Raw genomic sequence first — 26,006 nt, forward strand, 5'->3', positions numbered from 1 at the left:
CCAGATCTATAACTTGCTGGTTCCCACGGAGGAACTGTCTTTACTTACAGCTTTATGTGTTCAACTGAGTCACTCCGAGGCCAGACCCAAGACCCAGGGAGCTTACGCTGTGCCAACAACTCCTACCATCTTTAGGAAGGTCGCATGTGGACGCTGACCTGCAGGAGTGGGGGTGGGGGAGGTCGAAGAATCTCTCAAGGTAAAAAGGGAGGAAGAAATAACCTGACCAGTGATAGTGCTCTTTGGAGTTGCAGGTCACACAAGGGAAGTGAACGTAGTTGTTTTATTAAGTCTCATGGGGTTTGTGCCCAGTGTGGCCACTCACACTGCATTAGCCCATGTCTCTGTAAGATCAGATGGCAAATTATATGATAAAGTTATTAAAATATCTGGAAAAGTCAGCACAAGCTCAAGGGCTCGCCTCGGCATTTCTGCCCGTTAAGTGGTTTATTGAGATCGCCCCTCTCGAGGTCTGTTCATCTTCATCCGGATGTTGTTGTAGATTGCCAGCTCTGTAGAACCATCATTTGCCTGAATTCTCGGCCGTGATTCTGTGGCTGGTCCAAGAGGGTTGGTGTCTTCGGGGTGAAAGCACAAGTTTTTGAAACGCACAGTGATGTCGCCCCCCCCCCCCCCCCCCGCCGCCGGTTTTGAACCTGCGGCATAGGTTGGTGACGGCGTCTATGCTGGGGTTGTGATTGGAGCAGACTGCGGTGAATTATGACGAGGACGCTGCCTGGTTCACGCGTGTACCAAAGGCAATAACAAAATGGAGCCCATGGTTTTGTCGTTGGTTCATGTAATCCCCACCACCTGTCACCCGTGAGGCGCAGGGCACGGTCCTGAGGGTCCCGCCTAGTGGGCCCGCACAGGCACACAGCCTCCACGTGATCAGTTCCCGCCGTTCCCTTTACCGCCAATCCCAGGTCCCCCCGTCTCATATAAGCAATTACAGACATGGGCTTCAACGCTAATATTCTGTAATTCTGGCTACTGCAGCTCCTGGAGATTACTGGTCATGCCGAACATTCTCAGGGAAACCAGTAGGGATGTCCCGGAATACCTCTACTCGGTTGCTTATGATTAAAAGGCCACCTTTCCTTTCTTTCTTTCTGTCTTTCTTTCTTTCTTTCTTTCTTTCTGTCTTTCTTTCTTTCTTTCTTCCTTCCTTCTATTTTTGGTAATATTTTTGCTGTGGGATCGAGCTTTCTGAGGCACCATATGTTGCTAAATGAGAGAAGTCATTGCCCAGACGTGGATCTGTTTAATTTAATATGATTTTCCACAAATTACAAAGCATGACTTTAAAATTGAATTTGTGCAAAATTACCGATGGCCAATTCAGGTGGACGGGAGAGGAAATCTTGTTAGTCTTATTCCAGAATCTCTTCCCGATTTCCTCATTTGATTCTTTCACGCCTTGGGGGAGGGGGGCGGTCGGGGGCGGGGGCGGTGGATACATTAGGGGGTCTATGAGGAGTTTCTTTTATTTTTCAAACTTTCTCCCTGGTCATTCATGGCTCCCTCAGACAGAGACACAGCGGCCTGGAGACGTCAAGACAGGGCAGATACAGCTGTTCCTCCCATCTTATCATCAGAAGAGACTCAGAAAAAAACACGGGAGCCCCCCTGCCCCCCCCCCCCCCCCGAGAATGCACTTTCTCAGGAAAGCAGAATCTGGATCTATAAATTAGCACTAAAAGCTATATGGCGGATAGTGGGTACGGACTTTGGAATTCCCATCCCAGGTTGGCTGCTTCCCAGTTATGTGATCTTGCAAAAATTACTGAAGTCCTTTGTTCCACTGCTCCCCATCTGTAAAATGGGCGCGGTAATATTAGCACCTGACTCACCGGCGAGCTGTGAGGACAAATGAGTTAACATTCGTATGCCCGGCCCGCAGGGAGCGTCGCGTGTATTTACTCCTATTACGTCAGGAGTTTGCCGCAGGGATTGAGGTATATTTTCGTCAAGGGTTTAAGCACAGCGCCCACTAAATAAGTGGTTGGTGTCATTTGCTTTACTCTTAACGCTATTATTGTTCTCGTGCTGGTGGCAGTGGTATATCACCAGGGTGTCACATATCCGTCCATCCTGCCCGGTTCGGATGAGCCACACAGCCACTCTGTGACACTCACCTTGTGTCTCCTTGTTCCGCAGGAGGACAGGAGCCCTGTCTGTGGTGGTTTCAGTAGGGTCTTCGAGTCCTGTCCCGTTTCCTTGGGTGAACTCCAACAGGAGAGCCCATACCTGCTGCTCCACAAGGTCAAGTGGGAACGGCAAACTGTTGTAGCTGAAAGGGACCTTATTCTTCTTTGCTCCGTGCCCTTTATTTTACTCATGAGACACCCGAGGCCCAGGGAATCACAGGGATTGGCCTAGTTGGAGGCCGACCTGAACTCCAAGTCTCGGGACTCCTGGTCCAGTGCTCATCCCGTTGGTCCGGCCCGCCTCGGAGGTGGCCACGGAATATAGGGTATGGAACCCTCGTTAGGACACGTAATCCTGCTCTGCCTTCCGCGGCCCTTTTCTAGAAGTGTGCGGTCTCCTCAACGAGACGATAGGCCGCGTGGTCGGGTCCCATATCCTGTGCTTCTTTGTGTCTCCGTTTGCAAAATGCTCAATTCCACACTTGCGTAGGGGTTCTGCGAAAAGGCAAGGCTAGGGTACCCGTCTCCAGGCCACCCTGTGTCCTTCTCAGCCCCACAGAGCGCCCCCCAGCCCAGCTCCCTGGGGGACAGCAAACAGCTGCAGAAGGGCTGACGGGTCACTCCGTGACCACAGGGCCCACGTGAGCAGCAGCCGCGGATGAACCCCGACCCGTCCCTTACTTGCATGAATCGGACACATTCAGAGAATGTGAATGGTCAGCCTCTTTGGCATTTTTAACGAACCATCTACAAAAGGATTTCTTTGAACCTAGTTTCACCTTCCTGTGTGATTTTAAGTAAATACCTCCCTGGGCCGATTCCGCCCACAGGCCCGGGCCTTGAAAGCCTGCTGGCGGCTTGGGCTGGCGGGCCAAGAGGAGGCCTGCAGACAGGTGTGCGAGGGTTTTGGGGCGGGGCCGGGCAGCCACAGCTGTGGGAACTCGGCAAAGCCGGGGCTGGGGGGGTGCTGGGGGGGTGCTGGGGACGGGTGCTCAGTGACAGTCCCATGTCCCAGTTCAGGACACCGCTGCCAACTTCTGCATCTAGGCCGCGCGGACGAGGGAGCTAGGGCCAGACACAGGCGTCCCCGCGATTGACCACCGCCGTGATTTCAGAGTCAGGGTCACGGGCGGCAAGACCAGAGCCACCCAGGGCCTTCACAGGAATCCCGTGGGCAGATACCAAGTGTCCCTGTGTCAGAGGCGCTGACTCGAGGGTGGCTTCCGGGCTCCCTTGCATTGGTGGTCACCTGTCCTATGTGCACCTTAGTTAAGGGTTAATCAAGAGAAGCAGAAGCAGGGACTTGAGGCCCCGCACTGACTAAGCACGTGGACCGGCCCTCCCAGCTTCGCCTCCCACAGCGCCTGACTCTTGACGAGTTATGACCATAGCCCTGGGCGGGGTGGGGGGGGGGGGGTGCTTAAGCTCCAGGCCTCGCACTGGAGGTTCTCAGGGCTGGTCCGAGAACCACAGGTTTCTAAAGAACAGACCAGAAGAGGGGGCGATAAAGGAAATGCTGGGAAATGGCCCTTTTTGTTGCTCAGAAGAACAGAGCCATTCGGAAACATGGCATTCAGTGGTGTCGGAAGTTTTCCCAGCCAGGGGAACGATGTCCCCTGGTTTGGGCAGTGCTTACAGTGACTTTGAACTTCTGACCGCGGAAATGAGTGAATCCTAGAAAGCCGGACTAGAATGAGATGGCCAGCCCCCCCACCCCCCGCCCCGCCTCATTCAATAGGGGAGACACTGGAAGCCCAGAGAGGTTAAGCGACTTGCCGGAGGTCACACAGCCAGCTGCTATACTCACGTGCCCAGCTTTCCCGCCCATCCTCCCCAGCTGGGACACATTCTCGTATTAGGACACAGCAAAGTGAAGCTTCCCAAGAAGTCCCTGCAAAACAGCACTTATGTGAAAGAGGGGCTGTTGGAACAAGATAGGGCAAACACCAGTGTGCCTGCGCACTGCTCCACCCAGTTTCTCTTCTTTATATTATAAAAAAAAAAAAAAATGGTCTCAAATAACCCAAACAGGCAGGGTCTGATCTGCAGACAGTCTGCAGGCATCCGCCCAAGAAGCTGCCGGTCGGCTGGTCCATCCTTCACTGATTTATGTTGTGTGTGTTAAGCCTTAAATTGTTGAGACTCTGGCTGGCTGCAGTGGTATTACTGGAGGGCTGGTGCATGTTTTCAGCTCACGGAGCTGGCTCTGGGACTGGAGGTGTTGGCCTCAGATCAAGTCCAATCTCACACCTGTCTGAGACAATGAGGGCCTTGTTAGACACATCTCCAGTCAAGGCGGCTCAGGCTGCTTATTTTTCACGTTCAGAACAGAGGGGCGGGGGGGGGGGGGGACCTTGGGGCTGGGGAGAAGCCAAGGCGAGACTGGGAAATGCTGGGGTCAGCTGCCTCCCTTGCCCTCTCCTTCCCCCTCTTCCCTGCCCACCTCCCCCCCCCCCCATTTTATAAACTTTTCCTTATTTTTGGAAATTAAAAACAAACAAACAATACCAACAGTAGCCCTCTTATGAAGGAGAATTTCCTACTGCAAAACAGGGAGCTTGAGGCCCGTTGGAGAATAAATTCCCAGTCATCAAGGGGGTTGAACAACACCGTGGAGAAGCGGGGGTGGGGGTGGGGGGCATGGGGGCGGGTAGCTGAAATCTGAGCTTTTTCCACGCGAAGGGGTCTGTGCAGGAAGGATTTTCTCTTCTTGTTTTTCCCTTCTATTGCTGACGTTTCAGTGACTGGGGCAGTAAGCAGAGGGGAAGTCTTCCCCAGCTCTGTGTTATTCACTGATGAACTGGCAAGCTTGTGCCCCTCCTGTCCCTTGTTAGAACACCAGTGGGCCACCAGCACTTAAACGTCTGTGGACCCTTTGCAAATCCTGCTCTCCGGAGACCCTGACCTGAGGCAGCGACTGGGCAGGACCTCTTCTGGGCCCAGGTCAGCGGCCCTCAAGGCTGATGGCTGTGAGTGATCATTATTCGGTCAAAGCCACCCTGAAATGACTTGCTTTGCATAGGACCGCACAATGTGGGTGGGATAAAAGTCAAGAGAAGAGTTTCCGGGAGTTAAGAAAGCAACCCTTTCCTGCCAGACCCCACCGTAGGCCCCACGCCAGCACCCAGTGACCCCTCTCGTGCAACTGCCCCGTCTTTGGGGGCTGGAGGAGCTCAGTGAATCTCTCCGCTTCCTTCTCGATTCGCAAGGCTCTGACTTGAGCAGGGAGGCATCTGGGTGCCAGTGGTCACTCCGTTCTGCTCGTTCTCCCACCAGAGACGGGCAGGGCCCCGTCCTTTCACCTCCGAAAAACGACTCCGGCGCTAGCTTCAGCCTCAGAGGCACAGCAGGAAAATGTGCACGCTGCTTGTTTTAAGACCTGAGACTTTGGGGACGAAGTGGGCCCATCCGTTTTTCCTAGAGCACATCCCTTTGAACTCAGCCACCCCCGGTTTCTCCATATGCACTTCGGCCAGCTTCCCCCAGGACTCTTTCAGAGGCAGCAAGCAGAGTGAGGCCTGGGAAGCGGCAATGAGTGATAGAAAACCTGGCGAACTTCCGGCTGCCTCCTGCCTGGGTTCGAACCCCTTGTATGTGACCTTGAGTGACAACACACGTGAGGACCCTGTGCCGTGGGAAGGGGTGTCACTGCTAAGACCATGGCCTCCCGGGAGGCCAGAGTGGGCACAGCCTCCTCCTTGAGGCCCCTCTGTCTGAACGCATTGCCTGCGGGGGATGGTGGCTGAGGAAGCAGATGTGGCCTTTCAAGCCCTCTGATGGCCAAGGGGGACCCGACACAGACGCTCCTACTGAGATCACTTCACCCACTGGTTTCTTAGCTCCTTCTCCTGCCGTGCCTTGCTCTGGGCCATAAGATTTCCACTCCCCTCCTGAGCCATCCGTGCTCGGAGGTGACCAAACGTGCACCGGCGAGTGGGGAGAGGCTGGAGCACGGAGGTCGCTGCGATCTGCTGCCTTCACTTCCCCCTCCTCTGGCCTCCCAACACCCCCCACCCCCCGTCTCCCCTGTCCTGCCTTCCTTCAGGGAGCCTGGCCTGCCCCATCTCCTCCAGGACATCTTCCTGCCCTCCGATGATCCACCCAGCCCCGCCTCTCTACTCCTGGTCCCATCCATCAGGGCCTGGCACTCCGCCAAATCTCCATGCCTCGCCCTCCATCCACTGTTACCCAGTGGGGTACACGTTGCCGCCGCCCCGGCTGTCATGGGCTCCCAGGAACGAGCACCCGAAGTTCCCTCTGTGCTTTGAGATCACCAAAACCGACTGAGGAGATGCTTCCCAAGCATCCCCGCAGCCCTGAACACCTGCATCCTGTCGCCCTCATCTCCAGTCATGGTGCTGAGAGCGACAGGCTCGCCTCAAAGTTGCAGGCCGGCAGGCAGGAAGCGTCTCTCCTCCTCCTCCAGACCCCCGCGGCCCCAGCCCAGATCTCCAGGGTAAGGGGTGAGCGGCAGTCCCTGAGGAAGATTGTGCCTGCTCTGGGGACAGCAGGTCAAAACGGGTCAGTAGCCGGTTTTACTCTCAATTCTAAAATGTTCTTCCCGGAATGATTTCCTTCCTCCCAAAGCACCAGTGCTAGGGTAGAGCCTTGCTTCTTGGTTCAGTGATGGACTCTTCCTCGGCCTCCCAGAGCCCGGCTGGGGGCCTGAGGGAGGGAGCCCAGGTGGTCCCGCCCAGGTGCCAACACGCTCACCCCTTTCCCTTTTGCTACAAGGAAGAAGGTGGGGAGTGTCTGTGCTCCTTGACCCCCTGACCCCGTACCTTCTACAGCTCCCTGCTCTCTGAAGCTGGTGAGCTGCCCTCTCCTTCTGCTGCCTCCCCACCCCCCGCCGGGCCAGCCGCTCTTGTGTCCCTGCTGTCTCCCAGACACCTGCCTTCTGCCCCAGCCCCCATGGTCAGATGCGTCCAGGGGTCACCTCCTTCCCTCAAAGCATTCCTGATTCTTCCTGGTTCTGGCACTTTCCGAGCCCATACTTCCGAGTTCACTCCTGACCTTGGTGGCCCTCCACCCTGGCCACCTCGAACCAAGCCTCTTTTCTCCCCCCCCCCCCCCGACTGACCCATTGACGGGCCTCAGGGCCTCAGGTCCCCCAGCACTGAAACAGCCACCCGCTCCATGCCCAGTGGCTTCATTCTGTGCCTGAGGTGGATGAGAAAAGCCTAGTATCCCCCTCCCCCCATCCCGCCTTGTGCCACTGAATCACGGGCTTCAGCTAGTGTATGCGGGCCCGCAGGCCTATCTGCAAAAATAACAGAATGTGGGCCAGCGGGGGGCAGGCCATTTGTCACCCTTCTCTGTCAACCTCCCTTTCGCTTTCTTCACCTCCTCTTCCCTCAATTCCTCCGAAAGCCTCTTTTGTTCAGGTCAAGGGGAAAGTACTTTGGATGTGTCGTTGAGACTGGTTTGCTGTTTTGTTCTCCCCCCCCCCCCCCCAAGATGGGAAGTTCCTGTTTATGGGAAAGGTTGTTCGTCTCCAAAGACGTTACAGAGCCAAGTGGCTATAGGATGATTTCTTGCTGCCCTTTTTTCAGGGTGGTACACAATACGAAAAAAAAATAATAATAATAATAAACCAATGAGAGAGAGTCCGTGAACACAAAAGGAGATGTTAGAATAGGTTTTTGTTGGTACTTGCATTTTCTTGTTGAAAAACAGAGCAGAGACCCTGAGGTGCAGAGGTGCGGACAGAAGCCTGATGTTATCTGGCCCCTAGAAATCCTGCCTGGAGTCCAGCGGCAGGCAGGATCCAGAACTCAAAAAGGCGCAGGCAATTGGTCCTGCTCAGTACAAACGGTGCTTTTAGTCTTTCGTAAACAGCCTGTGCCCCAGGGCTCGAATCCTTCAAAAGTTTGCCTAGGTAATTGCGTTTCATTGCTGTCTGGCGTGTGCTCCTTGGTCTAATCTGGAGGTTCAGACAGCCAGGCCAAAGCCTGCGAGACTGGAGGAGAACGAGACCGTGAATTTAATCCACTTGAAAGACAGACTAATACAAGTGCGGCTAGCTCATTATTTTAAGTGATGTGAGCAGAAAAGGGTATGGCGCTTTCCATAAAAGGGTTTAAAATCGGCGCGTTGCAGTCACTTGGCGGTTTAAGGCCATTAGAAGAAAAGGCGGAACCAGGGCGAGGGTGGGATCCTTGCTATCACCTTCTGGTTTCTGGAAGCCTGCGTCCTCCCTACGAACACCCCAAAACACAGGGGCCATGGGGGGAAGTGATACCTTCCCTCCCTGATTTTGACTTGGGTCGTTCATGAATTCATGGCCATAGACACCGACTTCCATTTGAGATTTGGGGGTGTTTGGGCTTCGTTTCGGGGTAGAAAGGAGATAGAAATGGTGTAAGGACTTCCCAGTCAGCCCCACAGAGCTCAGAATCCCAGACGTGTAAGCAGGAAAAGGTATCCCCTCCCTTGTGTCCACTGGGCTCTGTGCTCAGCAATCACATCCAGCCCCTTCCTTCCTTCCTTCCTTCCTTCCTTCCTTCCTTCCTTCCTTCCTTCCTTTTGAAGTCCAGACCAGGGTTTTTTTGCGTGTTTAGTATATGGTAACTAGACCAGGGGAGCAGTAATGGCTTCAATGATCGCATAGTAAAAACCAGCACTCTACAAAGAGCCAGAAGGTCTGTCCCTGCCCTGTCACCAGCCTGCCCTGGAGAACAGAGAGAGCCACTTGACCTGTCTGTGCTTCAGTGTTCTCTGAAACGGGGCTGGCTCAGAAAGGCTCTGAGGTTGCTTTCTGCACTATCGTTCCATGAGACGTTGGAATGAAACCTTAGAAATGTTGACAGTGATTTGCATCATTATCTAGTTCCATGTGACTCATGCCCGGGAAGCTTGGGAAAGGCAAGCAGTAGCCTGTCCCTTCCCAGGTGGCAAAGCCGACGGTCAGCTCGGGAGTGATCTCGTTGCTCGTTTACACCTGCGTCTCACCCAGGACGCGGCGTGCCAGCTCCGAGTCTGGATGCTGGGCCACGAGACTGTGAGAAAGAGTCGTCCCAGATCCTGGCGTGGGGACAGAATTCTCCCTGGGCACGGCGTGACTGCTGATGCCGCGCAGGCAGACAAATGGCCTCCGGCGACCCTGGTTCCCACAAGGGCTCCGGAAGGTTCCCACCACACCCCTTATCTCCTCACACTCCTCGGTTTCATCTGTGCTGTGCCTGGGGTGCGTGCCTACCCTGGGCTGGGTTTTCCTAAGGCACCATTGACACGTGGGTCCGGGTCTGTCTCTGCCGTGGGGGAGGGGCATGCTGTGCCTTGCAGGATGTGTAGCAGTACCCCTGGCCCCCCCCACCCTCTAGGTGCCAGTAGCACCCTTCACCCCAGTTGTGACGCCCAGAAATATCTGCAGACACTGCCCAATGTCCCCTGGAGGAGAAACAGCCCCTGTTGAGGCCAGTCTGGGAAACTCACAAAGATCTCGCCGTCTACACAGGACCTCGATGCCTGCAACAAGGGGGTGGATCTCAGGGGTCTATAGTTGGTAGCAAATCAGTTTTGACTCTTCACTCCTGCTCTCCGCAGGTCATCCCTTTTGTTGAGCAAGAGTTTCCTAGTCTGCTGTCTCAAACTCTACTTTTTTTTTTTTTTTTTTCTAAATTCTTCCATGTTAGTCCCAAGTCACTGAAAAACCTATTGCTTCTCCGAGAAAGCTTTCCTTGACCTTGTAAATCAAAGCCGTTCTCTGGAGGGAGGTTTCCCACCGCCGGGCTCAGTATCATCTTTCTCAGGGTGACCTCATCTATTAAAGTATGAAGGTTGTATTTGAAATGCCATTTACTTTCTCTAAGTCAATAAATGAAACTGTGGATCTTTAGATCATCAGAGGTCTGCTTATTACCAAGAGTTTTTGTGTGTGTGTGTCATTTTTTAAATCGAGATCTGTGTTGGGAGTTTAAAAGAATTCCGGCAGATTTCCATTTGCCTTTCTGAATCCGTTTGGGGTGATATTCCTCTGCGAGTGTAGATTGCCCCTAGATGAATCTGACTTTATTAGTTTGTGTCCTTTGTTCAGAGCACCAGGGATGAGCTTGTGAAAGCACACAGCTCTTATCTTCAAAGGTCTCCTTTATGCAGCAAAAGCGCACCTCCACAACCTGTGTTACTAATCTGTTGCAGTCCCAATTAGTTCACGTGAAGGTCAGTCCTTTGGGGGGTGCAGAGCCGCTGCAGACTTAAGTGAACAAATTCCTCCTGCACAGAGCTCGCGCCCAGGTGGGGGAGAGGGCTGCGGTGGAGGCATCAGACCAAAGAGGGGGCTGTCCGCTACCGCAGGGGAAATTGATAGCAAGTCCCCCTGGCTCACAAGCCAAAGGAACCCAGTTATTCTGAAGAACTCAAAACCAGCATGGGACGGGGCGGCCGGGTGGCTCAGTCGGTTGAGCATCCAACTCTTGATTTTGGCTCAGATCGTGATCTCACGGTTTGTGGGATCGAGCCCAGCGTCGGGCTCTGCGGTGACAGCACAGAGCCTGCTTGAGAGTCTCTCTCTCTCTCTCTCGCTCTCTCTCTGTCTCCCTCTGCCCCTCCCCCACTTGCGCTGTCTTTGTCTCTCTCAAAATAAGTGAACTTTAGAAAAAAAAAAAAGAAACTAGCGGGGGAACCTGTTCGTTTTAAGGAAACTGTTTGGGGTTGTTCTTCTTCACTGTGTCGCTCCGATGGCAAATAGCCCAATACTTTAGCAATTGCCGAAAAACAAAGAGCAGCATTAGAGAGCCATTTGGGGGCGGGGATTTTTTATGAATGGAGAAGCCTTGAACTTAAGAAGTGCAGCGAACACTACTCCTCCAAAAACAGGTCTGTGAAAAATAAGCCAGAGCTGGTGGGGTCAGGAGCATGTTGAGCTTTAGGAATGAAAGATGATGCTGAGCTCTATCCTGCTGTGTCTCTGAGACCACCAGCGGAAGACAGGCAATCCGTGAATCATGGATGTCTTGTGTCTCCGGTAAGGGTGGCCGGGGGTGGGGCGGGGCGGGGCGGGGGGGGGGGAGGAACGCCCCTCTTACGTGAAGAGCATCTGTGCGCTTGGCCTGCCGTTATTTCCGACACGGCAGAGTGGGAGAATTGAAGGGTCCAAGGCCCAATGGAATTGGCAGCGCCCTTCAAGAGGGAAAAGTTCGTGGTTATGTCCATTCAGAGCACTGGAGGCCAAGGGATGGCCGGGAATCGCCCCACACCTGCTGGGAGGCAGGTGCTAGAGGGGCCGAGGGGCGGCTCTTCCAGGGCGCTGGCCTCCCGGCTGGGAATTCCCAGAGCCAGGCCTGACGGGTGGGAAAGGAAAACAAGAAGCGGGGTGCAGGTAGGGGAAGAAAAGTCACGGCGGGACGGCACAGACAGGAGCAAGCGCGAGGAAAACAGAAGAAGGCTGAAGCAGACACCGAGCCAGCAGTTTATGGAAGGAGGCCAGGCCCTTCAGCCTGGGAAACTTACTCTTCTCTGCTTCAGGCTGGGAGCACGGAATGGGAGCTCTTTAGCAAAGAGCTGCCACCCCTCAACGGGAGTCCCACCTCGGGAGGTGAAAGCACAATGCGCCTTCCATTGGCCAAGCTCGGCTTTTGGATTTCGGTGCTGCGGCCGGCAGGGCGGGGTGGCGGGAGGTGGCGCGGCGCCCCCCCTGAAGGAGGCCGGTGCTCGGCAGGAGAAAGGGCTTCTGTTTCCTCTCAGTAACCTGCCGTGTGCAGCCTGCTGGAGCCTCGCACGGGCTCACCGTGAAACCGCGTCTTCCCCGGGGAGGGGGCTCGAGGGCACTTTGCACCTCATGGCTGGGGAAACTGAGTCTCCAAGGGATTAAGTCACTTGCCCGAGCTCACGGTGAGTGAAGGGTGAGTCCGGGCTCAGCCCTAATCTCTCAGGCTCCCAGACACCCTTGCTATGCTCTTCCTCAGGCCCTCTCGACTCCCTGAGGGACAGCCCCAGGCCGCGGGTCCCAAATCCTGGAAACGTTTGGGGGCCACACAGACGGAAGGCTCATCAAGCCTCCATTCTGCCCCCTGCCAGCACTCTCTAGATCATATTGTGTCGCGTTCTTGCTTCCCCATCTATAGGACTCCTGACTTTAATGTTTACTTATTTTTGAGACAGAGAGAGACAGAGCATGAACGGGGGAGGGTCAGAGAGAGGGAGACACAGAATCCGAAGCAGACTCCAGGCTCCGAGCTGTCAGCACCGAGCCCGACGTGGGGCTCGAACTCACAAACCGCGAGATCATGACCTGAGCCGAAGTCGACCGCTTAACCGACTGAGCCACCCGGGCGCCCCTAGGACTCCTGATTTTATTAGAATGCCATGCTTCAGAGTTTGCTGCGTAAAACCAGAAGTGTCCGGCCTAAAATTCCAGTCAGGACGCAGCAGGGCCTGTGCTACATGGGAGAAGACACAGAGGCTGCCTGAACGGCTTCAGCCCCTCTAAAATCTGCCCAACAGTCGTAACGTTCTACAAAACCACACGAGCGCTGAGGTGAAATCTAGGGTTGCAGCCGGGAGCACGCACCGCGGGAAAGCCACCACCGGGCTGGTGGCGAGGGCGGCCTCCAGGTACCTCTGCCCCGTGCTGCCTCTGTGTCCCCCACCAGAGATGTGTCGGAGGCCAGCTGTCGGCTGGAGGGCGGCGTGCTGACAACGGAGGGCCGGGGGCCGCAGAGCTGGATGGAGTGGTCTCCGAGGAAGCCAGGCCGCAGAATGACAGGACCTATAGCCGTTGAGTGCCACATCTCGTTCTGAGCTGGGCTCAAGAGCGCGCTCTCCAATACTGACAACTCACGGGGCAGGGGCCGGTGGCCCTGCAGCCCCCGCGGCCCCAGACCTAGCATCACTCCTTTTTTTTTTTTTCCTTGCCTGCCACCACCCTGAGGCATCACAAGGACCCTAGCGAAGCTTGGCCACCTCACTTAGTAGGATCTGCTCAAGGGTCGGCTCCTCCTGAATCTGCTTGGTCAGACCACCGATGTCCCTCTGGCAAGTCCTATGGGCTCCCCCTCATCGGCACCTGGCCTCCCATCGACAGTCTGGATCGTGGCTTGGCTTCGACAGCCTCCCGCCCTGTGCCGTGGACCAACGAAGCTCAAACCTGTACGGTCCTCTTTAGAGCATGCGCCAGCCCCGTGGAATGTTCCCTCAAAAGGTTCCGTTTCTTTAGCTCTGGGCTGTGCCAGGTGATGCTGTGTCTCTCCCGCTTGTAGCTTCCCACTTCGCGGTGTCTGTCATTTGATCCCTGTGAGTGAGGGTCCTCGTTCTGTGTCCAGGGCTCGAGCGCAAGCTAGAGGCTGCCTGAGATCTCCCAGCTGCTGACGCGGGATTTCTGGCTCTTCCTTTTCCAGGAGCCACAAGGAGGGCAAAGGGGCTAGAGAGTGAGTGGATGGGAACCGAAAGCCATCCTTAGCCTCCGTGTTTTGAGATTTTTGTTGGAGGAGAGGGAAATGGAAGAATGGAGGGAAACTAACAGGGTGGCCGTGGACTCATCTGAACATGGCAGATGGGCTGGCCTTACAGAAGTTCACCCAGCCCACCTGCAGAATCGGTTCGGACCTGGCAAGTGTGTTCAGGGGCCGAGATGCAGAGAATCTTTCCGGGAGAGGTGTCTGCAGGGGACGTTTGCTTAACAAAGTACGGGGACGTAATCCGTCTGCAGGGGAGGACAGAGGAGGACTAGAAGGTGCCTTCTGTCCCCTCGAAACCGTGATCCCCCCCTCCCCCCCGGCTCCAACCTCGTGTGAACCGAAGGCTACTCTCTCTTTCTCTCTCTCTCTGCCTCGGGGACACAGTGTGGGTGGGGAAGAGCAGGTGTGCATCCATACGGCCGTCTTTTTTAGGAGCCGGTGACTCGCCGCCCCCCCCCCCCCCCAAACCCTTCCTCGGAGACAACCGTGCCGGAGTCCAGAGTCTTTCTCCAGACGTTGAGAGGAGAGGCCTCGTGGCGAGGGCTGAGCTGTTTCCCCTGGGAAGCGTCTGGCAACTCTAATGAGGACCGGCACTTTGCGTTTATAGAACGCCTTTCATCTGTGCCTCTCAAAGCGGCTCCACAAACATTAATTAACGCTCACACCTGTGAGGCAGGTGAGGCCGGCTGCCCCCAAGTTTAGAGATGAGGAAACGGAGGTTTGGAAGGAGAGGGGCTGGGGGCGGCTCTGCTGCAAAGAGCCGGCCTCCTGGATTCCCGGCGCCCCGACCCCGACCCCGGTGGCCTTGACCGCAGAGCCCCGGAGCCTCCCACCGTCCCCCTGGCGGGGCTCGGAACATGGGTCCCGGAGGCTGTGAACGGTGGAGACGTGGCCACGGGGCTCCGGCTCCCTCCTTCCCTTCTGCCGCGCCCTCCTCCCCCCCCCCCCACCATCCCCGATCCGGACGGGACCCCTCAAAACCCTGAAGGCCTTTAAAACGCAGCATCCCGGGGCAGGTCTCTGCCCAGGCTTGGTGCTGGATGCCTCCCTCCGGAGTAATTGCTGGAACAATGAAGGCATCTTAGCTGTACATGACTAACCAAGATGTCTGTAGCCGGCAGAGACAACGGTTGGCAAATACCAGAGCTATTTCACAACCTCGCTTTTTCCAGGATCCAGAGCTGGTGGGAGCTGACTCACATCGTCTTGGGGTTTCGCCGATAGCAACAAGTCGCCACTGCGGGGTCAGCTACCTGGGCGCACTTCTAGGTGACGGCCTGCCCGCCCGCCCCTTTGGGCTGTGTGGCGTTGACTGCAGGCCTCATAGAGGGGAGGACACAGCTGGAAGACAGTGGGACTTCGGGGAAATGCCTCTTTCAGGACAGAGAACCACCCAACGCCAGGGGCCACGAACGCACAGGGTTCTGAAGGGAGGTGCAGGGTGTCTGGGGGTTGGGGGGGCAGCCTTTTGTTCGCAGGGGAGCCCCGATCTTCCTTCCCAAGGGTCCCAGACAAGGAAACGCAAGCCACCACCGGGCCCGCCCTGACACATCACCCTGGAAACTGACTCACATCTCTGAGCCCTGAGTCATATCCTGTTGTGCGTTTGGAGGCATCCAAGAGGGCATTACACCAGCTCCCCATGACTGAGGTGAATCTGAAGAGCACCCTGGGAAGCACCTTGCCGTCTTCCAAACAGAAAGAGGGAAAAAAAAAAAAAAAAAAAAAAAAAATCCTCTAGGGAAAAAAACCAGGACAGCCCCAAGGGTTTGTATGTTCACCAAGCAGGTTTGGCCCTTTTAAAAATAGATGCTGGGGCCCCATGACATACATAACTGTCTGGTCTCTGTTTTTAAATGGCTCTGAAAGGTTACCAAAAGGTCGCAACTTTTAAAGATATCAGCTGGATGGCCGAAGGAAGGGCCCTCTAACTATACCAGCCGCCAGAGCTGGCGACCTCCTGGCCCCGGGCTGAGAAAAGACGCCCTTGGGCTCAGGGGCGCTGCTGGGAATCCGGGTTTGGAGGGTGGGCGTTAAAGACCCCAGAGGTGGCTGGTCAGAGCAGAACCAAGAGGGGTCTCTGGCCAGGCTCTCCTGGGTAGCCTGGCGGGGGTCTGAGGACCGAGGACAAAGGGGGCCGTCTTAACCTTTTCAAAGAACAGCCTTTGGTTTTGTTGATTTTCTTTGCCACTTTCAATTTCATCGATTTCCGCCCTCATTTTTGTTATTTCTTTCCTTCCGCTTGCTTTCGCTTTAGTGTGCTCTTTTTCCTCTACTTTCCTAAGGTGGAAGCTCAGATCATCGATTCTGGATCTTTCTTCTTTTCTAATATATGCGTTCGATGCTATAAATTTCCCTCGGAGCGCTGCTTTCGCTGCATCCCGCAAATTGTGATCAGCTGGATTTTCATCTAATTCAAAGTGCATTTTAATTTCTCTGGAGACTTCGTCGTTACCCCGTGGGTTATTTAGAGGTGTGTTGTCGAAGCTCCAAATACTTCTTCCAGCTAACTTTCCGTTGTCGACGTTGTCGTTTTAGCTTTAAATCCATGTGGTCTGAGAATACACGGTGCATGATTTCTGCTCTTGTAAATCTGTTAAGGGTGTTTTATGGCCCAGAATGCGGTCTTTCTGGGTGAATGTTTCCTGTGAGGTTGAGAAGAAAGTGTCTTTTGCTGTTGTTAAATGGCATCTTCTATACATGTTCACTGCATCAAGCTTGTTGGTGGTACTGTTCAGGTCAAATGTGCCTTAATTTTCTGCCTGCTTGATGGATCCGTTGCTAGAAGAGTATTTTTCTATTGTTTCTTGTAGTTCAAAGTCACTTTTCGCCTCATGTTTTTTGACACTCTGTTGTTAGGTGCACACACATTAAGGATGGTTACATCTTCTTAGAGAACTGACTCATTCATCATCACGTATTTCCCCTCTTTATCCCTGAAATTTTTCCTTCTCCTGAAGCTAGTTTTGTATAAAATTATTAGAGCTACCCTGCCTTTCTGTGGCTTACTGTCAGCATGGCGTCTGTGCATCTCTTTACTTTTAACCCAGGTCTTTACATTTCAAGTAGGTTCCTTGTCGACAACATATAGTTGGGCCTTGTTATTAATTCACTCTGACAGTTCCTGTGTTTTAACTGGGTGCGTTTAGAACATTCATATTTTTTTTTCAACGTTTATGTTTTTATTTTTGGGGCAGAGAGAGACAGAGCATGAACGGGGGAGGGGCAGAGAGAGAGGGAGACACAGAATCGGAAACAGGCTCCAGGCTCTGAGCCATCAGCCCAGAGCCCGACGCGGGGCTCGAACTCACGGACCGCGAGATGGTGACCTGGCTGAAGTCGGACGCTCAACCGACTGCGCCACCCAGGCGCCCCTAGAACATTCATATTTAAAGTGATTCTTGATATGGTTGGATTCATACGTACCATGCTTGTACTATTTTATATGTATTTACCTGTTCTCTTTTTCTCCTCTTTTTCTGCCTTCTCTGATCTTAACGGAACACTTTCTATGACTCCATTTTACATCCTCTCTTAGCCTATCAATTGCACCTTTTAAGAAAAGTGTTTTTAGGGGCGTCTGGGTGGCTCAGTCAGTTAAGCGTCCGACTCTCGGTTTTGGCTCAGGTCACGATCTCATCATGTGAGTTCAAGCCCCGCATGGGGCTCTGTGCTGACAGCACAGAGCCTACTTAGGATTCTCTCCCTCTCCCTCTCTCTGCCCCTCGCCCCACTCATGCTGTCTCTTTCTCAAAAATAAACAAACTTAAAAAAAAATTTTTTTACCGTTCTTAGTGTTTGCCCTAGAGTTTGCAAACCACATGTATAATGAATCGAAGCCACCATTAAATAACACTACACCATTCCTTCCACTCTGTCATTACTGCAACTCCTATCCTTTGTCCATCTGCTGTGACCATCCAATGTGTATTCCCTCTAACATCTAATATCACTAATGTCATTTTAGACAGTTATCTTTTGGATCAGCTAAGAACAGGAAAAGTAAGACTTTATTTTACCTTCATTATTCTTTCCCTGAAGCTCTTCCTTTCTCTGTCAATTTAAGTTTCTGACCTACATTTTCCTTTTCCTCTAAGAGCTTCTTGTAACATTTCTTGCATGGCTGTTGCACTGGATAAGTTACCTCAGTTTTTGCAGGTCAGAAAATGTCTATTTCTCCTTCACTGTCGAGGTATAATTTTGTGGAGTATAGAATTCTAGGCTGGGGGTTTTTTTCCTCACACTTTTTAAATATTTGCTACACTCTCTTTTTGCTTGTATGGCTTCCAAAGAGAACTTGGAAGTAATTCTTATCCTTCTTGCTAAGTAAGGTGTTTCTGTAGATGGTTTGGTATTTCTCTTCCTTGGTGTCCTCTGAGCTTCTCAGATCTATGGTTTGATGTCCGTCATTAATTTTGAAAAATTATTGGCCATTATGGGGCACCTGGGTGACTCAATCAGTTAAGTGTCTGATTTCGGCTCAGGTCACGATCCTGTGGTTCGTTGGTTCGAGCCCCGTGTCAGGCTCTGTGCTGACAGCTTGGAGCCTGGAACCTGCTTCGGATCCTGTGTCTCCCTCTCTCTCTGCCCCTCCCCCACTCCCCCAGCTCTGTCTCTCTCTCTGAAAAATAAACATTAAAAATAAATTAAAAAACAAAGAAAAAGAAAAATTATTGGCCATTAATAATTCAATTATTTCTTCCACTGTTTTCTCTTTGTTCTCCTTCTGGTATTTCCACTCTCCGTATGTCAGACCTTCTGAAATTGTCCCAGAGTTCATGGATGTTCTGTTTGGGTTTATTCTGTTTGTTTGCATTGGTTTTTCTTTCTTTTCTCTCTGTACACCTTTTAGGTTGGGAAGTTTTTAACATATTTTAAAGCTTGTTGATTCTTTCCTCAGCCATGTCCAGTCTATTGATGAACCTGTCAAAGGCATTTCCCACCTCTGTTACAATGTTTTTAATTTCCAGAATTTCCTTCTGTATCTGAGAGTTTCCATCTCCGTAGGACATCACCCACCTGTTCTTGTATGAGGTCTCCTTTTTCCAGTAGAGCCCTTAACATATTAATCATAATTAAATCCCCCGTCTGGGAATTCCCAAGTTCTGTGTCATATCTGAGTCTGGTTCTGATGCCAACTGTATCTCTTCAGACTGCTTCTCTTACCTTTTGGCATATGCCCTGTTATGTCTAATTTGAAAGCTGGGCCTGATGTATCAGGGTCATGGGAATGGAGGTAAACAGGTCTTCAGTGTGAGATTTTATGTGCATCTCGCTAGTAGTTGGGCTGCGTATAATGTTTACTGAAGCTGTCGATGCCGGAGGATTCAAATTCCTCTAATGTCCTTGTCTCCCTTGTTGTCTTTGGACTTCCCTAAGAACACTTCCCTAAATGGTGTCTTTAAGCTGTGACCCAATGTTATTATACTGGATCCCATGAAACCTGGAGGAGTTTGTGAGGCCAACTTCATGAGAGTGTCCCCGCCCCCCCACGCACGCACGTGCACACGCGTGCACGTGCGCACACACACACACACACACACACATAAGACTACAGCCCCCAGAGGTTTCTTATTCTCACAGGTGCCTATACTCAGTCTCCAACAGTTTATAAAAATTACCATGTAAATGTTCCTACCAGTTTATGTCCCCAGTAGCTTCTGTTCCTGGCATGCAGACCCTCAGTGCAAATTTCTCCAGTCGCGTGCCCCTCAGGACCTCAGGCTGGCGGTTTGCCCTATAGTCTCAATTCTCTAATAGACTACGAAAAGTCATGGATTACCGGTCTGTTCAGCTTTTTTTCTTGTAGGGATGGGACTGGTGGCCCCCGACGCTCTTTACGTTTCAGAGGTGCAGCAGGAAGCAGAACACCTTGACAGCAATTATTTGACAGGGTCACTTCTCACTCTGGAGACTTTTTGATGTCACTGCACCAAAAGGCGACAGCGCTCTGCTTTCTTACTGAGTGGCGTATGCCTCGGAGCTCTCTGAGCTCTTGCTTCTGCCCCGTCCGATCCCCTACATCCCCCTTCTCTGGCCTCATTCCAAACGGAAGGGATGATGCTCAAAAAGCTGAAAATAACCCATCACAAGATGGCCTCAGTAGAGCAGCTGCATCAAAACATTATGTACCCTGAAAAACATAGGAGGCAGAAAGGCTCAAATTTAAATTTCCTAATCCAGTGGTTTTTTTTTTTTTAAGTGTATTTATTTGTTTTGAGAGAAACAGAGAGAGAGCGAGCGCGTGCGAGCAGGGGAGGGGCGGAGAGACAGAGAGAGAGAGAGAGAGAGAGAGAGAATCCCAAGCAGGGATTGGGAGTGCAGGGATCTGAGAGTGCAGAGCCTGATGCGGGGCTCGAACCCACGAACCGTCAAATCATGACCCGAGCCAAAACCGAGAGTTGGACGCTTAACGGACTGAGCCACCCAGGCGCCCCTCTGGTAGTTTTCTTAGTAGCAACATGAACATCGAAGCCACCATTAAATAACCATTAAGAGTGGATCCTTGCCCCGCTATCCTTACCTCAAATATCCGGTTTTCTTGCCCTTTACCACTTAATCGTCCAAGCCCAGTTCCTCTCTGGTGCTGGAGACCAGCTGGCAAGCCCTGTTATCAGTGAACAGCACGGTATTACCTGAGCCTCGCTCTGGAGCAGGTGCGCATGGCCTTACCAATATGTATCAGATGAATCCCTTAGCATGGATTCACTTCCCCTTTTTCAAATTTTTTTTATTTTTTAAATGTTTCTCTTTGAGAAGGGGGGGACAGAGAGCCAGAGCTCAAGCAGGGGAGGGGCAGAGAGAGAAGAGAAAGAATCCCAAGCAAGCTCCTCGCTGCCAGTGCAGAGCCTGACACGGGGCTCGATCTCATGAACCACAATATCATGACCTGAGCCCAAACCAAGAGTCAGAGGCTTGACCGACCGAGCCACCCAGGCGCCCCTCCCTTTTTTTTTTTTTTTTTAATGTTTATTTATTTTTGGGAGAGAGAGAGAGACAGCGTGAGCAGGGGAGGGGCAGAGAGAGAGGGGAGCACAGAACCCAACATGGGGCTCGAACTCACATGACCTCAGCCGAAGTCGGAGGCTTAACCGACTGAGCCACCCAGGCACCCCTATTTTCCTTTTTCATAATATCATCATAAAACTTACTCAGACTAATTGGACATTTCATATGGCCCCAAACTGGGTTACTTGCTTTATATATAGCTTACCTCACTTACCCTTCGCCACTACTTTTTGAAGTGGGAAAACTATGTAGCAGGGAAAAGAAATGACCTGCCCAGGGTACAGGCAGAATTCGGGCTGGAATCTATTCTAGGACTTCAATTAGACACTTTCCCTAGCCTGTTCCTCTGAGGCGGAACAGAAGTGTATAATGAACACCATCAGGGTAGCTCTGACCTGGGAACAGCTGTGTGCAAGCCCAGATTAGACAGACCATCCATCAGTTCGCCTGGACACAGGTCCCTCACGAGCTGTCGTTCCCTAAAGGCGAGGACTACAGTCCACTCACTACCGAGTCCCCCGAACAGTGACCCCAGCAAAGCAAAAATCCTCATGGGCAACACGAACGAATGAGGGTGTGAATAATTTCATTAGCCTATGAAATGGATGAATGAATGGACGAACCAATCAGTGTGAACGAAAACACGAAAAAAACTCTCAACATGATGATTCATGCAATAGCAAGAAACCTTCCCAAGCATCATCTGCTCTCAGGATCTTCACTGATACCAGCCTAGAAGTTCCAATGGGGCAGGGGCCACCTTGGTCTTATTCATCAGGCTACTACTAGCTAAGTTAGTACATGCGGGGCACACGCTAAAATTTCAAAACGAAACAAAACTTCTGTCCTTCTTGATGGCGTGACTTATCGGAGGCCCTCCCTTCAAGAACAAGTCGCCCTACTTTCTGGCGAATGACTTGACAGTGGTTCTCTTCCTCGGCCTGTGGTCTTTTCTGGATCACTTCCGTCTTCTCCCGGCCTACTTCCTCGTCCCAGAATGGCTGCCTTTATTATTAAGAGCACCATTCTTCACCCCACGCTTCCACCTGATTCCTTCCTAAGTCTGATTAGCATACAAGTGAAGCAGAGAAACACTGTGTAGGACCCGTTTGAATTAGAATCCTGCGCTGTTACTGTTGGAAGGGGCTTGGAGATCATATCCTGTCTTCCAGTGCTGGCCCACCTCACTGCCATTTCTCTGCTTTCTTGTGTTCACGTCGGCCCCGTCAGAGCAAGACTGGTAACTGAGCGGTAAACTCAGCATATACCATATCGTTGGCCCTAGTGTTCTGTTCTATTTTTTGCTTTTGGATTTTTATGAATAATACCTGTAGAATTAGAAAACACCCAAAAACCTGGCACGAGCAGCTCGCCATCACCACCTTCTGGCCCATCGCTGGCAATGAACCCAAACCCAATTCACTACGGTCATATGAATGGAAAGTGATCGGACGGGGGTCCTTTGGGTTTTTAGTGTTATCCCTCCTCCACACTGGAAAGCTACGTTGTGTGTGGAGTAAGAATGTTGAATCTAAAACCCTGGGTGAAAAAAAAAAAAAAACAATCAGAGAACTTGGACTTTAATCATAAAGATCATTTTACCAAAGCATATTTTTAAAAGGCTGTGAAACATTATGCAACGTTTGCACGGTTTAATTATGAGTTTAGAAAAGCCTAGCACAACTTTTTCACTACAGTAAAACATGACAGAGCATGAATCATGGCCTAATACTTTATGCTTACTGTGGTTTTAGACACGGGGTTAGGGGAAGCTGGGCTGTCTACACAGCAAGGCATGAATTACTGAACCGCAATTCACACCCCGGAGGGCTTTATGACAATTATAAAACCTCTTTTGTTTGTTTCTTAAATGATTAAAATATTTGAGTACTATATATTCCCGCAGCAAATGTGTAGATCTAAGACATATGCATGCCTTACAAAAATATCTGAGTCTACACTTTCTTCTGCACTTGGAAGAAAACGCTTGCAGTAACAGGGGGATACAGAACATCCTGCTGTTGCTGTTTGCTTACAATTATTGGAAACACTGTTGTCTGTAAGATTGCAGGATCTTTGGCTGTAGTTGAACATTCATTTCCAGTGAGTTTAGAATGGACCAGCTCTCTTACTCCTTGCCCTCTGCTCAAATTCCCCCAAATTCAGAATGACATGAGGGCCCTTCTTTAATATTAGATTTCAGAGATTCTAAGTTAAAGTATTTCCCCAGAGTTTTCAAACTTAAAGAATTGAGTTATTTTATTATTTTTTGGAGAGAGAGAGAGAGAGTGTGCGCATGCACGCGAGCGGGGGAGAGGGGCAGAGGGAGGGAGAGAGAGAATCCCAAACCGACTCCGTGCTCAGCACGGAGCCCAAAGCGGGGCTCGAACCCACAACCTGGGGATCATGGCCTGAGCTGAAATCAAGAGCTGGAACGCTCAACCGACTGAGTCACCCGGGTGCCCCCAAAATTGAGCTATTTTACAGGAAAGAAAGAAATGGATCCACGTGAGGGAAAGGGGAAGGGGCAGGCAGGAAGGTGGGGGAGGAGACCTGGGTCTCCAAACCCCTGCTTTGACGGCTTCCAACAGATCAACAAAAACAGCAAACTTAAACTGTTGGAAATGCAAATTCCCCGTTGGAAGTAGAACTGGACGTTTTATAACGAGTAGGAATAACTCACTTCTTTATGTCCTGGCACATACACAGCTTGTGACTGGTATTTTCCTGAGGAACACTGCTCTTTCTAGATTGACTCCCGGCTTCATGCAGCCCGGGCTATGAGGACCCTGGGGACTGGTGTGGTCCACAGAGAAGGTGGGACACAAAGAGAAAATCGATGTTTAGCCCTAAAAAAAAAAAAAAAAAATGGAAAGCTATCTCTGGCGGGCCAACATTCCATTTAAATTTGCTTACACGTGTTGCCTAAGAATAGAGGGTTTGTTCCTTTTTTTTCCCCTCCATTTCATCTGCAAACAGTGTGATGCTTTTGAAACTAAGACTCCTGTGAATGCTGGAGTCAAATTTACAAAGTCCTTTTTACCTAAATCTTCTGAAGTCAGAGTTTTGTCTCTTCTCTATCCCAGGCCTCATTTATTGGCCATCTATAAAATACTTGCTCAACATTCTGCCCTTTAAACACGGCAAACTGGAGGTCTTGAAAACATGCAGGACAGCTGTTGGTCTGGGTTGGTACCTGTTGGTCTGGGTTGGTAGGGCTAGAGATCACTACTGCTGGGCTTGTGAACTAGTCCCCAGGCCCCATCACCAGCTTCCCAGCCAGACCCTCTTTTCTGTCATCCTTGGGAGAGAATTCACGTAAACGGAGGACATTTAAAAGCCCTTGGAGTATTTTTGCCAAAGGTCCAAAAAAAAAAAAAAAAAAAATCAAAGCTCTATGTTCTTTTTTGCTTACTGACTACAGATGGATAGGTGATCACCTGAGTTGATAAAATGTTCTGGAGGATGAGAATTGTAACTCGTGGTAAAGCTGGGCGGCCAGTACATGTGGTCGTTCAACAGGTGGGTGGGAACACCTACCTGGAAAGCATCTTCAACCTCTCCCGTCGTTATGAGCGTGATCAAGTGAAACCTTTGGAAGGAACAGTCATCCAGGGGAAATCTTCGAGAATAAACTATATTTCACACAAACAATAATTCAGTAACTTTGGGAGGAGGGGGGAGATTCTCGAACAAAAGCAAATACTTGGACTTACTACAAACCGGTCAACAGGCCACAGGACGTATGACAAACAAAGGTGACAAGCTTTTTATTAAAAGGTTTCTTTTCTTCAATCCCACCCCACCTGACGTATGACTGACCTCTCCAATCCTCTGCAGACACAAGGCAGATCCAGCCGTCCCCACCGTGGTCCTATGACCAGTCCTACCAGTACCTGGGATCAATCGCCTCGCCTTCCGTACACCCAGCAACACCCATTTCCCCTGGACGGGCCAGCGGCATGACAACCCTCTCCGCAGAGATTTCCAGTCGACTCTCAAGTAAGCTGCTCGAACACACTCTTTGAAGTCGAGCTAGAGTGGAAGGCTCGAGAGACTGGAGATGCCTGAAGGGGCTGGCAGTCATTTGGGAGGGGGCGGGCAAAATGTGCTTTAAAGACAAGGTTGTCTAAGTCCTACACCCGTGCACGGATTTTCCCTGACACCTTGAGACGGGGATTATGAATGCGAAGGCAGAAGTGGATTCTGTGGGCATTTTGGGCTTGCTCACATTTGGCAGACAAAGGTAGCAAGCAGCTGAAGGGTTAATAATACACAAGGTCAAAGTAATCAGCGTCTAGAACTCTGATGGAACTGTCCATCTGGTGGTGGCCAGCTTTCAGAGGCCATGTGAACAACACTGGGGTACCCGTGCTATACCCCACGTGAGAGATTTCTTTTTTTTTTTTTTTTTAACATGTATTCATTTTTGAGAGCCAGAGAGAGAGAGCGTGAACAGGGGAGGGACAGAGAGAGGGAGACACAGAAGCCGAAGCAGGCTCCAGGCTCCGGGCTCCAAGCTGTCAGCATAGAGCCTGACTCGGGGGCTCGAACTCACAGACCACAAGATCATGACCTGAGCCGAAGGCTGAACCGACTGAGCCACCCAGGCGCCCCCACGTGAGATATTTCGAATGAAGGGATGTTCGCACCAGACTAGAGGAGCAGAATGGAAAGCTTGGGTGTCGTGGTTAGCATAATTGTTGTTAATACGAGCTCATTAAATATTAGTCATGTAACCTATGAGACCTTTGGGCTTGGCACTCACCTTTGCTCGTGGGCAGGGAAATCGGAGTGAGAGAAAAATTCCTTTGTTAAAAGCAAAGGAAGAAACTCCCTGTTTGGAGCTTTGGAATTGGAGCTGGGCCAGACTGTGAAAACAGCTCCGAGAACTTCAGCCTTGTGAAGCCCGCAAGCGCACTTCACGTGTGTTGGGAAGCGGGTGGTGGTTTTGGCTTTTCAGCCCTTGAGATCCGATTAGAGTAGATCAGGGGGCAGGCAAAGGGGCCAAGGCCTCTTGTCCGCCATTTTAAACGCTCTGGGTAACACTGTGTTTTCCAGACAGTTGTGAGTACTCGAGATTTCACCAAACGCTTTGGCTTCTTCCCAGAGCTTCTCAACTGCAGCGCCACTGACAACTGGGGCCAGAGAATTCTTGGTCGTGGAGGGCTGTCCCGTGCACTGTAGGATCTTTAGCAGCATCTCTGGCCTCTAGATACAGCCGTCCCCCACCCCCCACCCCCCATCAGGACAACCAAGGATGTCTCCAGACGTTGCCAAATAGCCAGAGGTCCCAAACTGCCCCCTTAGCTGAGAACCACCGCCTTCGGGTATTCTCGGGCACTGTAGTGAAATGGGAGAGCCAACCTGGGTGCCCACTTCCCACATTATTTTCGACTATTGATGCCCGTATTTTCAGGGCACCTGCTGGGGGCTGAGGAGTTGAGGAAGT

General features: G+C 51.7%; 1 protein-coding gene across 5 annotated transcripts in view; it reads left to right on the plus strand.

The window, feature by feature from the left end:
* RUNX1 (RUNX family transcription factor 1) overlaps positions 1–26,006 on the plus strand; it is a 254,923-nt gene that overhangs the window by 219,803 nt on the left and 9,114 nt on the right. For all 5 annotated transcript variants that reach the window (XM_027041648.2, XM_027041646.2, XM_027041645.2 and 2 more), the window contains one exon: positions 24,395–24,556. In XM_027041648.2, coding sequence (XP_026897449.1) covers positions 24,395–24,556 — 162 coding nt within the window. The remainder of the gene's footprint in view (positions 1–24,394; positions 24,557–26,006) is intronic.

The sequence above is a fragment of the Acinonyx jubatus genome, chromosome C2 (assembly GCF_027475565.1).
Source record: "Acinonyx jubatus isolate Ajub_Pintada_27869175 chromosome C2, VMU_Ajub_asm_v1.0, whole genome shotgun sequence".
In the NCBI taxonomy this organism is placed as follows: domain Eukaryota; kingdom Metazoa; phylum Chordata; class Mammalia; order Carnivora; family Felidae; genus Acinonyx; species Acinonyx jubatus.